Consider the following 14,265-nt stretch of genomic DNA (forward strand, 5'->3'; position numbering starts at 1 on the left):
AAATCATCCATTCTTTCCATCGTGAGGCTGTTCTTCTTCTTCTCCGATCTCTTTTTTCTCCTCCAAATCTTCTTTCTTATGAAGATGTCTATCCGAAATATGCATCATGCTCCATTTTTTGGTATATGTAAAAAAGAAGGCCACATGAAACGATTTTCTTTTTCTATCACGTATCCTATCTTATTAATAGCAGCAGCAGTTGCCGCCTCCTCTCAACATCTCCCAAATGATCAGAATTTAATAGCAGGAAAGACTCCTGGACTCCTTGGAATGATAGGAATCGTACGATCTTTTTCTTCTTCTTTTATTTGCTTTGTTTTTTCTGGTAGCAAGCATAACTAATTTAAAACATAACTAACAATCTTTTGTAAGACAAGAACGAAGATAGTTGCAAACATAACTAATTTAAAAAAATAAAATAAAAAATACTCATTGGTGTAATAGGAAACATGCAATTTTTTTTGGTCTAAAACTACAACTCTCTCTCTCTCTCTCTCTATATATATATATATATATATATACATAGAATGCAGAAACCCTCTATGTTCCTTATTTTTCTCTCTTTTATTTTGTCGAACAAGTATTCTAAACCTAAATTTGGCCTAACTCTCTTCCCGTTTGACTATAAGCATAGACCCGGCCACTTAGTTTTCCTATTCTGCTTAAAACTATCTCTATCTAGCCGTCCTTTATCTTCTATTTGATATCTAGTTCTTTTTAGGTAAGTAAACATATCTACTTATTTATGTAGGAAGAATTCTTTAACATGTTTATCTATTTATTATTTTCTAATATAATTTTATACTTTTGATATTATTATTATTATTATTATTATTATTATGTGGCCCCTTCATGAAAATAATCCTCATTTGGTCCCTGGCAAGTAGGTGAGGCAATCTGATTAAGGTTCGGATCAAATGCAGGTCATCAGAAAATTTCATATTTGAACCTTACTTATTTACGAAACATGTTAGGATTTGAAACCTAAACCTAATGTATTTAATAAACATATAACCCAGCATGGCATGCTTAAACTATTTGATAAACAAGTAACCTACTTAACTTGTTAACTTGTATAACTTGTATTACCTATATAAATTGTTAACCTGTTTAATAACCAGGTAACCTGCGTAACTTGTTTAACATGATCCAACTTGATTGTCAAAATGTTTAAATAGGTCAAACGGGTCAAAAAATTAAACCTGAATTCGATCTGATTATTAAATAGTTTAAACTAATCAACTTATTTATGACCCAAACTTATTTAGCCCAAACCCAAACCTACTTATTGCAGGTCGAACATGGATCAAATTGACGGATTGAGTCATATTTTGCCAACCTTGCGGTCAAGCTATCGCTCGAATATTTACGGAAGCTTTCTAGGCACAAGGTTGGCCCAGCATAATACTTTTTTAAGTTTCGGATGCAGTAAGCCATGCCCCCTCAAGCTAGGGCACAACAAGAGAGTGAAGGAGGGGGAAGGTAGCTGACCAGCTAGGAGAAGAGGCAGAGAGTAGTTAGGAGGGGAGAGAATTGTTTGTGGAAGCGGTGTTCAAAGCATTGCAGCCAATTATTGAAGCAACCACCAGGCGGGCAGCATCATTGAATGGAGAGGAGAGGGGAAGGAGAGCTGTTATTACGGCTCTCATCCCCTTGTCCCCTTTCTTTTGGACCCCAATTTTTAAATAAAAATAAAATAATATAATATATTATATAAGTTATATAATATTATATATATTATAATAGCATATCAAGGTAAAATAGAAAATTTGAAAAAAAAAATAAAAATAAAGACAAACAATCCCATGCATTGCGCCAACCACTTCTGGGTCACAAAAACTCCATTATAAGCCACCATATCAGATAGGGAACTAGCAGGGAAATTTGCTTGCCCTCATCAGCATTACTCGTTCGAATGTCATCTCCGGCATTTGAATGTCATTTGGGGATATCGACCAAAGCAAATTGGGGCTTATTTCACCGGTCACAAGCCTCAACCTTGCACCCAAAAGTGCCGGGTTCGAGTAGTTGGCAGTGCATTCTCTCAAAAAGCTCGTTCATGGCTAAATGCTATGGGGTTCCAATTAGTCATCCATCCTCAGTTCCTCGTGCTGATTTGGCACAAATGATTGGTGCAACGGCTCCAAGTGCCAGCCTCAGCTGCTACCATGCACACTGCATCAGAACTGCCGATGTTTAAACTATTTATGCACACTGCATCAACCTCATCAAAGCATCGCATCGGGAAAAGCACTATCAGCAGCAGTAATTGCATAAGCAAATTGAAACCTTTATGCGCATGCAGACAACCCTAACATTTAGCAGATTTTTTTTTTTAAAAAAAAAAAGAAGAAATCTTAAGGTATCAGTAGGCAAAAAGGTGGCCGTGGGAGAGAATGCGCGCAAACATCTGTGACGGAATGTCAGAATTTAGCCCACGCCATGTTTCCCATGTCAATAATAACATAATTTACATACTGATATTCTCCCAAATTCAACAACAAAAGAATATCTTAAGGGCACTAAACAGATTACAAGATATGCCTTTACAGGGGAAAATATGGCAGCCCACAGACAGTAGTATGGCACTGGGTGAGAGTCAAAAAAGAGATCACCTCTGCAGCTGGAGAGCTACTGCTTTTCAGACAAGTCAGCTCAATTCCCTAGCCTTCTCACTGTTTTCGCTCCCAATTCACCTAGGAGGGGCTTCAGATGCCTGATTAGTAGTCAGCGCTGGATTGGACATGGATGGGTGAGCTCCGTTGTCCTGAGATGGCACCACTCCCCATTTTGGCTCAGCATCCGATGGCTCGATCACATGAACCGCACCATCGCTCATTCCTAGGGCTATCTGGTTGGATTCTGATGGGTGGGCAGCAATCACTATGGGACAAACAGATCCAGCACTGGAAGGAAAGATCAAGCTTGATGAGCTTCTAAAAGTTGAAGAACAAAAAAAGTAAAGAAAAAAGGGGGGGGGGGGGAATCTGGAAGCATAAAAGACACCAATACTTTCTTACATGCCAACAACATTTAATTAAGAAAAGGAAGTATCTGGACAATTCCTGATATGCATACTAGTTGGCTTAGGACAATGCTGTGCATACTAGTAGTGCTTTGTCAGATCATCATAAAAAGTTGCATAAATAGAACCAACATATGATATGCATGCAAGATGATGTCTTTATTTGACGAACTCGCAAATTTTTCGCTTAAAGTGACATATACCTATCATCAGATATCTTGATGTGCTGTGCTAAACAGCCAATATTACCATGGTTTTATTTAATTCTATGGTAATTCAAGACAAAGATTGCATGGTTAGTGAATCTTTATCGCATACTTGAATTTGAGCTTTATCCTTTAGGTCTAGGAATGCTGGTAGCTTTGGCGTTTATGTCTAAGAATACTGGTATACCTAGAAATGGATGGTGATATGTAGGCAGAAGGTGCAATCTTGCAACGAAGCCTCAGAGTGTCTGCTTCAAAAACTCCAACTGCACCATCACAGAATCCAGCATATACCAACAAACCGTCGCAAGAGTATATCGCACTTGAAATTGGTGCTGGCAGCACATCTCTTGGATACCACTTCTTGCAGGAAAAATAATGTAAGTAGATTCAAAAAGAAATAGGTATAATATGACAAAGTGAGAAATAGGTAACAGTGACTTGTAAAATGGATACAGATCTTGAAGGAACCCACAAGCCATGTATGGAAGCAATGAGGCATAATGTCTTAGGAAAGAACAACAGCCAACTGTATATGCAATCACAGGTTCCTTACCAGTGGTGCAAACCTCTCATATTTCAGTGATCTACCAAGTAAGCAATTGAACAAAGAAACAGAATGTGAAAAGGAAAAAAAAATTGAGAAAATACATTTCACAATGAGCTACTCCTTACATGGCTCAAACATTCTTTTTTTTTCTTTTTTAGTGTAATAAACATTAGAGATAAAATCATGAAATCTATAAATTTCTCTGATAACAAACAAACAGAAAATGCAATTCAATTTGAATACAATTAATCAAAGGTACATAACACAATATACAAAGGAATATTCCGTGACATGAGAGCTTGCAAATATCAAAGAAGATGTCCTTTATAAGCGAAGGAATACAGCTGCAATGTGTAAAGGAAAATACTAACCGAGCGCAAGCATTCAAGCTTGCTGTCATAGATGGCCAGTTGGCTTTCATGAACAACCAAAAGATGTGCCTGATCATTATGAAACTGAACTTTCGTGTCCCCAACTAATGGGGCAGCACGACTAGCTGGTGCCTGAATAAATCTTGATTTCTTCTTCTCCCATCCATCTATGCTCCACACACACAGCTGCAAGTCAAACAGATAATACAAGTCAATGAAAGTTGAGGGCAGATATCCATCTCACACCTCAAAGGAAGATGCAGACCAACTATAAATAAGCCTGTGTCTGAAAAGAAACCAATTTACCTAGCTAATTAGACATCATTTCTATACTGGCTTTTAAGAGTTAATGACAGTTTTGGAAATAGTTAAATTAGCAATTAAAAGTCATCATAGGATTTTCCAGAAAACCAAAGGTCTGATTGTAAGCTACCGCTGCCTCTTTGAGAGTTTGATCCACAAAATGCTAACATTGCATACCTGTGCGTCAGCTCCTGAAGAGACAAGCACATTTAATGACTGGGAAAATGCAAGGCCAGTGATCTTCTTCTGGTGACCCTTGAGCTTGGTTTTCACCTGCAGGTGTGAAGTAATGTCATTGAACATTGAGACAGCCAGCACAAAAATAGATACAAAAGGCAAATTTTAGATATCATGATTAACACAAACGTCCTAAATATCAAGGCGCATGTTTAAAAAAGTTTTCTTTTTTTATTGCACTGACATGAATGGTGCACACAATTATATGACATGAAAGCCAAAATCATAGAAAAAATTCATCAACTAACATAGAAACAAAACAAGGTATCACGGGCATGTAGAATGGCCCAGCTTCTGAAGATCAAAATTGTTAAAAGATGAAGGAAAACAAAGGCATTGAAATAATAGTAAAATTGAATGTTTGGGAAGTCAGTGAAAAATTTAAGTTCAGAATGTCTGAAGATCAAAATTGTTTAAAGATGGAGGACGAAAATGAAGACATTGAAATCATAGTCAAATTGAATTTTAATGAACTCCTGAAAAATTTAAGTTGAGACTATGCTGCTGTAACTAATAAACCAATAACTTTCTAAAGGATTGAGGTACCTAGAATAGGGATAATAATGAATAACTCCAAGAATATCCATGTAGGATTGATTTCCAATCTTATTACAAAATCATAATGTCATATGGTTACCTCATCAACCCGAACATTGTATATTTGAATGGTAGAATCTTCCATTCCTATGGCAATAATATTGTTGTCTTGAGGGTGGAACGCCAGGAAGGTGGCTGCAGGAGGGGGTGGCATGAAAGTTGTCATAACCTGTTAAGCATTGTACTGGTTAGTTTCCAAGGTCTCATAGAAAATAGCCAACTCAGCTTTTAAAACAAAGAATAACTCAAATTGTGTAAAAAGATGAATGAAAGGACAGTATGGTAAAAAAAAGCAGCGTACCTTGAATGTCATCATGTTGAACAAAGAAACCTTCCCACCAGATGCAGACATAACATATGAGTCATTCTTTGACAAAGCAATACATGCACTTGCTTCTTCTGGGTTGCTATCATTTGTTTCATTGGTCATGAGAATTCCATTTGATGGTTGCCACAACTGAGGGGCAACAGATGCAGTAGACTGAAGGGAAAAAAGATTTTAAAAAAAATGACCATGATGACACAGAGGTACAATGAACAGATTCAGCTATAGCACATAAATTACGAACCTTGCCAGATGGATTTCGTTCAGTACGCTGCCATTTCCACAGCTTATGTATGGCGTTGGAGGCAAGGGCCAACACTGCTAGTCCAGAGTTTGTATATAACAAACGCACAACCTGCAGATCAAACATTACCTGGGATCTAAGAAGGCTAATTCATTTTTGTAAAGATATGTTACTCTATGTGAGAGGTGGTTGAGACAGCCAGAGTTTTTCAAAGAGAAGTTAAGCAAGAAAAAAACATCATGATGATTTACAGTTCTTGTATAACAATATTTTTCAATAGCAGTTCCAACATTTTATACACACACAAGCACACATGGTCGTACACATACATACACACATGAAGTGTACGTGTACACTTAGTTTCATCAATTCTCAAGAATTTTTATCTCATGCAATAAGGTAGGAGGAATTGCCTATTTCAGTAGTTAGTTTTGGTCCCTGTAGCAATTTTAATACACAAGTGCAACCTTCAAAGACGTGCTCTTGAAGTTATAAGAATTAATACCAACAGCAATAATGACAAAAATATCAAGAAATGTAGTTTCAATGAATAATATATGCTAAAAGAAATTAAGGGTTATTAAAAGCAGTAAAAATTACTTAATACAAATGACTAGTTCTTTAACATCTTAGTTGTTGTAGAAAGTGTATGAGGAAGCTGCAATAAATTCTTCAGTGCGATTTGCAGTATACCTTGCTAGTTGTCATGGAATCAGGTAACCGTAAGGCTTTGAGGTGAGCAGAGTCCACAATTTCAGGTAACTTCCAGCTTTTGATCTTGTCAGCATCATCTGAAATCCTTGGCTTAACATCTGCCATCCTACTACTTTCCATAGGAGCCTGAAAATTGTTCAATGTTATTACCTCAATGTATGTGTGCAGATATATGCAGACAAATACATATTTTTGTGTCTGTATGCATGTATATAGTTATATGTATCAGTAATGACATATATTAAGTTCATTTATAGCTCACCAGGCTACTCATTGAGACAGCAGGTAAGATTCGATCAGAGCGCTCAGGGGTGGCTGCTAATGGGCTAGAAACATTAGAAACAGAACCCAACGCATTGACAAGTGGAGACTGCAGAAGTAAAGTCCATTTGTTACAACATCAATACATATAAGTACTTATAAAAATTACCACTATATTGTGCTGCATGGATAGAAACTGAAACCTGAGCTTAGTTCTTCTTGCCCATTGAAAATTAAAAGAGAGAGAGAGAGAGAGATGAACAAATTTCAATTTTTCTTTAGAACGATTATATCTTTAATCAGGGGTGGCCCGATACATTTGGGGGCCTAAGGCGAATCCAATGAATGAGGCCTCTTTTTTTTTAATAATAAAATTTTTTAATAAGTATAAAATACTTAAAAAAATAATATGGAAATAGATAGCTATCAAGTACACTATTTCAACAAAGATACATGAATCTAACAAAGATAGACAAGAAGCCTTTCCAGTTTAATATAATTTTTGAATGGAAGCACAGAAATGTAATTGCTCTAAGGGCTCATTTGGTTCGTGGGAAGTATTTTCCCTCCTAGGAATATGATTTCCGGGAATCAGATTCCTAGGAAGAGGATACCTAGGAAAGTACTTTTGGCATGTTTGGTTAACAATGGGAAAGTGACAAATTTCCAAAGTGCTTATGTTTGGTTGACCATCCACTTTCCTAGGAAAGTTATGTATAATTCCTATTATGCCCTTAATAAAAATTAGGTCTTTAATGCCTCTTTAATGCTTCTTTAATACTGAAGGGTCTTTTTGGAAAAAAATAAAAAAGGAGTGATTTTCACCTCATGGGAAAGTAACTTTCCCATGTTTCTCATGGGAAAGACTTTCCCATGAAATGTGGGAATCATATTCCCATGGGAATACAACTTTTCCATCTCTCTCCTTTGAAAACTCCAACCAAACAAGAGGCATTTCATTACTTTCCCGTTGACCACACTTTCCCCCCTCCTTTTCCTGCGAACCAAACGAGCCCTAAAAGAAGGGCCATGAAACTGATTAAATAACTGAGATAATGCTTGGCAATACTGTTTACCATGTCAAGCAGGAGCAGAATAAGAAAAGGTCATCCCATGGCACTTCATGGTCAAGGTAAAGAAAAGAATTTATTTAGAAAGGAACCTCTCTATAAGAGAAAGTAGGGGCATTATGGGAAATTCACTCCATCTAATTAATAAAAGTCCCATCCCACCATCTCCCCTTCAAGTGAGTACCCAAGCAACAAATGCAACATCACAGCACAGCAGCCATTCAACCCCCTCCCTCCTTTTCTCTCTCTACCACCCAAGAGGGGAGAAGAAACCGAGAGGAGAAAATTAAAAGAATCTCCACCCTCCAAGAAGTCCATCTCCAATCCCCCTATCTTTCTTCCTGATGGCCCAGCTGGATCAGGACTAATGTGAGGGAAGGAAAACCAAGACCAAAACCAAAAAAGAGAAGGGATGAAAGATAAGAGTGGCTTCAGGCGTGTATCAAGCCAACCAAATCCCTCCTCTCTCTCTCTCCCTCCCTCCCTCTCCACCCAAAACAAAACTACTGTCCCCAACTTCCCAAATTGCCCCTCTGCAGGCCAGGAAACTCTCCACCTCCCTTCCATCAAGGGGGAAGACTCGTAGCCAGCTCCTGTTCCCGTTTTTATATGGAGCCTTTGCTTCCTTTTGGTCACGCCTCCCGGAGGCCTTCCATTGGCCCGAGGCCTTAGGCGACCGCCTCGGTCGCCTAACGCTCGGGCCGGCCCTATCTTTAATGGTAGTTTAACTAACTCCTCGGCCATTAATATTGCAAGCCAACATGTATCCTGTGCAGGTCCCCCTCAACATGACCCACAGCTTCACATTACAATCAGCTCTTCGTAAAGCATGTTGAAACATGATTACCATCAATGGAAAATTAGTTGGTAGTACCTTCATGTTGATCTGTTGGGAAGGCCCTCGAGATCCCTCAAATGCCCTACTTTCAAGCATCCTTAGCAAGCGCTGCCCATCAGTGTTAGCCAAGATTTTAATACCATTGTCGCTTGTTGTAACTGCAAGCAATGAACCTTCTCTATTGAATCTTAGACGTGGACTTGCCTGCATCAGAAGCAAGGAGACTTTTAAACTGTCAGTTTTCAACAAGGGACAAATTAAAAGAAAGTTCTATTGAAGAAAGTTCTACTGACAGGCAAACCACCATCTGCATCTGTAGTGGTTAGTATACTGGTATTATCCATGTCCCAAAATTTAATCATAAATTCATCTCCCGCAGCAAGGAATCGGTTCCTAGTTGTGTCAAACTGGACAACACCTAACGAACGTTTTCTGAAGCCAGAGTATGTCCTTTTAATAGCTCCTTCAGTCTCATTCCACTCAACTAAATGGGAATCGCCATCTTTACTAGTTCCACATGAAAAGAGCCTGCAAGGAAATGTTGACGAAAAAGTCAATTATCCATAATAATGTAGTATGGCATATTCCTGACTCAACCAAATTAAGAATCCAAGCACTGACAAATGGGATGAAAGAACACTTATAGACTCCACAACTTACACTCTGAACTATGACTTTTGTGCATTAGCTGAACCTTAAGTAGAATAGTAAAGTCATTCTATTACTATCAACAATAACATAGAGTAATTAACATCAACATATTAACGATTAAGTTACTCAAGGAACAGACAAGTTTTCACCTTGTTCCATCTGCGCTGTATGACATTGTTGTGCACCAATGCCCAGGTGCATCATAGTCGACTCTAGATCCCAAACAATCATATAGCCATGCTTTGATTTTCCCATCAATAGCAGTGGAGAAGATAAACTGCATACAGAGAAAGAATTAGAAAGATCCCAATAAATAGTCATAATTAAAGATAAAACCTTCCTAATAACTTTTAGAGCTAATCCTGAGATGCTATAATCAAGGATAAAATAATAATTAACAAAACCAATTACAACATGAAGCAATGCATAAAATCATACAGATTTGTGAAAAATTGAAAATTAACAAAAAAAAATTTGAGGAAGAAAAAGAACCTGGATAGACTCCTTATAATGAGGGCAGACAGAATACACAGGAGCTTCATGCCCTTCAAACATGTATTGCTTCTGTCCTGTTGAAGCATCCCAGACCTGCCATTCATGTAATAAGCATTGTAAGGTTAAAACTTTGCACAATCTTTTTGAAAATTGCTTAGTCCCCTGCCTGATTCTGACCTTAATCATCTTGTCATCACCGCATGTAATTATCGACAAACTCTTGTTGGGATGGGAAAAGGCAATGTCATTAACGCCGCCTATATGAGCGTCGATCTACACAAATATGCAACAAGTCAGAAGATAATACATGGCTGATTTGCCAAAACTACAATCTTTGACTCACCTCCAGTTGTTGTCTCAGCTCTCCATTTGGACTAAAAGCATATAACTGAACAAGATGCTTTGAAAATGCAACACCTACAAGAAATAACAAGGCAAACAATTAGAATCTAATAATAACTAAAAAAATCAAAGCATGAAACACCTCCCAACCTTGGAGGCATAAGAAGCATATACAAAATGGGAACATAATCCAATAGAGAAATAATTTGCTTGACTGTACCAAGAATAGATCCATCAGGATTCCATAAGCACCGATTGACGGATATTGTAGCATCTTTCATTAAAGCTGCCTGGAAATAGAATTAGGTTCAGTGTAAGATGGGCAGCAAGACTCCTCAGAAAGCATAATTGAACACGTCACTCGATAAAAGGAACATTATCCATGCTAAGTTTGAAAGAATACCTGTAAGGGCAGAGAACAAGCTGAGATATCCCAAACCTTGAAAGTCTTGTGTGCTATCCTTTCACGAGATCCAACTTCCCATATCCCAATATCACCAACATTGGTTCCAACTATAACAAAAATCCAACATCATATGAATGAGTCAAATGAAAGAAAAATGTTATCGGTAAATTAATCATCTTTTCATAGGTACAACGGTACAGACAGCTACCTAGAAGAATTGTTTGTTGTACCGGATGGAAATCCAAGCTCATGACATTCGAACCCTGATTAAGGGTCCGTACCACTGTTTTGGGAATATCATCTCGAGAATACATATTAGATGGATGAGATACACCAGAGAATGACACCTAAAAACATTTTGATGTTATGGTGTAACAAACTGAAGAAGTTAAGTTCAAAGGAACCCTAGGTATAACCAAGAAATGTGTTTGAAATATCTAAGGAATGCTTATATTTTATCCTATACCTCATCTGACTGGCCAGTACGCATTCTCTTCATCAAGTGTTCAGAATCTGCTGTTTGATAATCCATACCAGGAGCACTTGTTGGAGTCCTTGGTTGCTTCAAAAATGCAGCTGCAACAGCATATCATAGGCTAATCCGAGCCATAACCAATAAAGTCAATGAATGCCGGCATTTAAAAGAGGCTCACCCGTACCCGGAGGCTGCACCAGCCCTGGGGGTCCTTGCGCCACAGCAGCATGTGGTAAAGATGGGTTGGCATTTGTCATCCACCCTGCAATGGCACTTGCAGATGGAGAAACAACCGGTTGGAATGGCTGCATCAAAGAGTATGACATTGCTCAATGACATGAAATGACCAAAAAGGTTTAGATAATTGGTTAATCTAGTCTACTTACACTATGAGCACCAATTGGAGGAAATGCCCCAGACTTGGGAATAGGCCCTACAAGGGGCCCATTGGCAGGAGCAGGAGCTCGGGCTCCATTGGTGGGAGCAGCACATGAGTGATCAGTAAAGAGTGTTTTGATATCAGGGTTGGGGCGTGGATTCTTGCAAAGCTGATGCTGCCAGTTAAGACTGAAAGCAAGAGCATAAATAAGTCAGATATCTAATAGGGATAAAATATAAAGGACACAGGACACAGGAGAGAACTACATTAAGTGAAAAAGGCATGCTATAAATAAATAATCTTTTTTTGTTTTTGGTTTTTTGAGACAAGGAGAAGCCAATCTCCACCCCACCCCAACGAGAGTCGAAACGAGTGCCACCGCAACTCGTGGACCAAAGTGTGTGCCGCTGCAGCTCGGAATTCAACCCCATCCTCTTCCTCAAGGGGCAAGAGGTAATATCATCCAAGAAAGCACTAGGTGGTTACCATAAATAAACAATCATCCCACATTCCTGTCGGGCTCCCAGATTTAGATGTTGATACATCTTGCCGTAAGAAGTTAAATCAATGCACACAGGTTTCTGCACATAAGTTTTTAAGGAAAGAACTTACAGCCATATGAGTCTTCTAGCTTGACTGATGAAAGTATTTATGAAATTCTCTAATTACAATAAATGTGATACTGGGTAGCTATTTAATCTACTTATCCACCAAATAATACCAGAAAAGTTTCAGTAAATATATAGAAAGGAATAATAGAGTTCTAAATAAAACAAATGCATACCTCTGGTTGATCAGTGTACGCAGCCTAGAAGCTTTAAAAGGTGGGAAAGTAAGCTTATCACGAAACAGAGGATTAGCTTCAATGAGCTTCTTAAGCTCCATGAGCATTATATTTCGGGCAGACTTTGTATCCCCATACTTAGAAAGCTGCTCATTCTGCCTGCATACATGAAAACGTGAAGTCAGTACACATTATGAAAGCATAAAAAACATAGATAGAAAGGTCAAAACAGCCTAGAGTGATACCTGAAATTCTCCAAGGTGAGTAATTGGGTGATCTCCTTGAAAAGTTCTTCATTGAAAGAAGCAAATACCTTTAGGTCCTTCACAAGTATCTCGACAGCTTTTGCCCTGTCATGCCTGAAAGGAAACAGAACAACCGATTCAGAGAACCTGGACATTTAAAATTCAGATAATAAGCTTCATAAAACCAAACTCCAACCTATCAAGTGCTTCAAGGTACTTCTGCTTCCTAATCTCGAAGAAGATTTTCATGGAGTAGCGATTGTCCTCAACCTTTGTGAACCCACCAAGATACCGTTCAACTTCATCCCATTCCCCTGCCTGGACTTGATCCTCAAAATATTTCATATTAAAGTAAAAGCCCGATTCTTGCTCCAACCTAGAATTGAACAAGACCAGTTGTGTAACCGAGCCGAACAGTAAAGGTAAGAGCTTTAAATGAAACAACCAAAGAAAAAGAAGACGACTTACTTGTGGACAGTTTCTTTGAACTTCTCCTCGTCCAAGAACTGCAGTATCAGGAAAACTAGTTCCCTACTCAACGATGACATGGTTCCCGGAATCCCTAAACGCTCCAGCGCAAGATCTGCAATCTATATCCGAAGAGGAAAAGGACAAAGACGAAACACCAGCAATCCTCCAAACAACAGAATCCCTTCCCTTGTCAGTTCCAAAGAAACTCCCTTTTTACCTTCTCAATCTCACGAAAATCTTTAGCGAGACTTCTTCACTCCAAACACCTTGTTATAAAGATCCAGCCCGAGAACCCCAATTTCCCAGTTCTCAGAAACAAACGAAGAGGTCAAACTCGGTAATCTATGAAGTAAAACCCTTCAAGTCACATCTAAAAATCAGATTTTTCTCCTTGAATCTTCTCCCCCCTCATCTCCCAACCTAGAAAGATCTGAGCTGAAACCGGAAGAAAAAAAAACCCTAACTAGAAAATAAATACCCTCAACAAACCTTGCCCACGCTCTCCACCCGTCTTTAAACACAAAAATCCAAGAACAAACAGTAATAACAAACCCCGCCCCACGCGAAACCCTAGAAAACCTCTTCTCGACCACCGGGAACCAAAAATCCACCCGAAAAGCGCATAAGGAAGACAAGAACCCTTACAAGAACGCCATTAAAACCGACGAAATGCTCATTCCAGCGATCTACAGCCGATCTAAAGCCAGGAAAATCCCGTCTCTCCAAATCCGCCGGACGAACCCTCGATCTGGACCTTGATCCCTCAAAAAACCGAGAAAGAGCAAAAATTTCGAAACAGAAATGATTCAGGACTCAGAGATGGATGCCACCTTATGATCAATTTCTAGGGTTTCTCCCCTCTCGCTTCCTCTTCTCTCTCCAGCCGCCGTGCTCTTCTCTCTACTGTTCTCTCTCGTTCTCGCCTTTTATAACCCGGACTCGCTTCGATCCGCTCTCTCTAATCTCTTTCCTCCGCCCCTTTTATAGTGAGAAACCCCTTGCGATTAGGTCGCACCTGGTATACCACTCCACCCTAGATTTTTTCTAAAACTACCATCCTGCCAGCCCCACGTGACGTCGGTATCGACCTCCAGTACCGCCCGAAAAGGGCATTTCCGTAAAAAGAACGGAACCGCTCGTCACGTCGCGAGGGGCAATCCGGGAAGAGAAAGCCCGTGTCAGCTTTGAGGAGGGCCGTGAGGGCAAACTCGTCATTTGTGGAAAGGTCAAGGTATCTGCGGCTCCCGGGGGCTTATTAGGAGTATTCCCGTCTTTT

At 39.1% G+C, this 14,265-nt stretch overlaps 1 protein-coding gene across 4 annotated transcripts; it reads right to left on the reverse strand.

The window, feature by feature from the left end:
* Positions 1–2,418: 2,418 nt before the first annotated feature.
* Positions 2,419–13,960, reverse strand: LOC103717021 (protein TOPLESS-RELATED PROTEIN 2). 4 transcript variants are annotated; one of them, XM_008805249.6, is made up of 25 exons: positions 12,987–13,960; positions 12,715–12,894; positions 12,519–12,632; positions 12,274–12,432; positions 11,497–11,677; positions 11,295–11,415; positions 11,102–11,211; positions 10,844–10,982; positions 10,633–10,742; positions 10,450–10,519; positions 10,231–10,304; positions 10,065–10,160; positions 9,885–9,980; positions 9,542–9,669; positions 9,035–9,269; positions 8,778–8,945; positions 6,835–6,942; positions 6,552–6,698; positions 5,859–5,969; positions 5,591–5,770; positions 5,330–5,458; positions 4,633–4,728; positions 4,153–4,338; positions 3,419–3,591; positions 2,419–2,906 (listed from the first exon to the last, which is right to left on the reverse strand). In XM_008805249.6, the coding sequence occupies exons 1-25, from the start codon at positions 13,064–13,066 to the stop codon at positions 2,693–2,695; spliced, it is 3,405 nt and encodes a 1,134-aa protein (XP_008803471.3). In that variant the 5' UTR covers positions 13,067–13,960; the 3' UTR covers positions 2,419–2,692. The 4 variants fall into 4 exon arrangements, with proteins under 4 accessions (XP_008803471.3, XP_008803470.3, XP_088561601.1 ...); XM_008805248.6 differs by having other exon boundaries at positions 11,289–11,415; XM_088705475.2 differs by having other exon boundaries at positions 9,885–10,160.
* Positions 13,961–14,265: the final 305 nt, after the last annotated feature.

The sequence above is a fragment of the Phoenix dactylifera genome, chromosome 10 (genome assembly GCF_051530095.1).
Source record: "Phoenix dactylifera cultivar Ajwa chromosome 10, Ajwa_hap1_PhDact_Kaust_v1.1, whole genome shotgun sequence".
In the NCBI taxonomy this organism is placed as follows: Eukaryota; Viridiplantae; Streptophyta; class Magnoliopsida; order Arecales; family Arecaceae; genus Phoenix; species Phoenix dactylifera.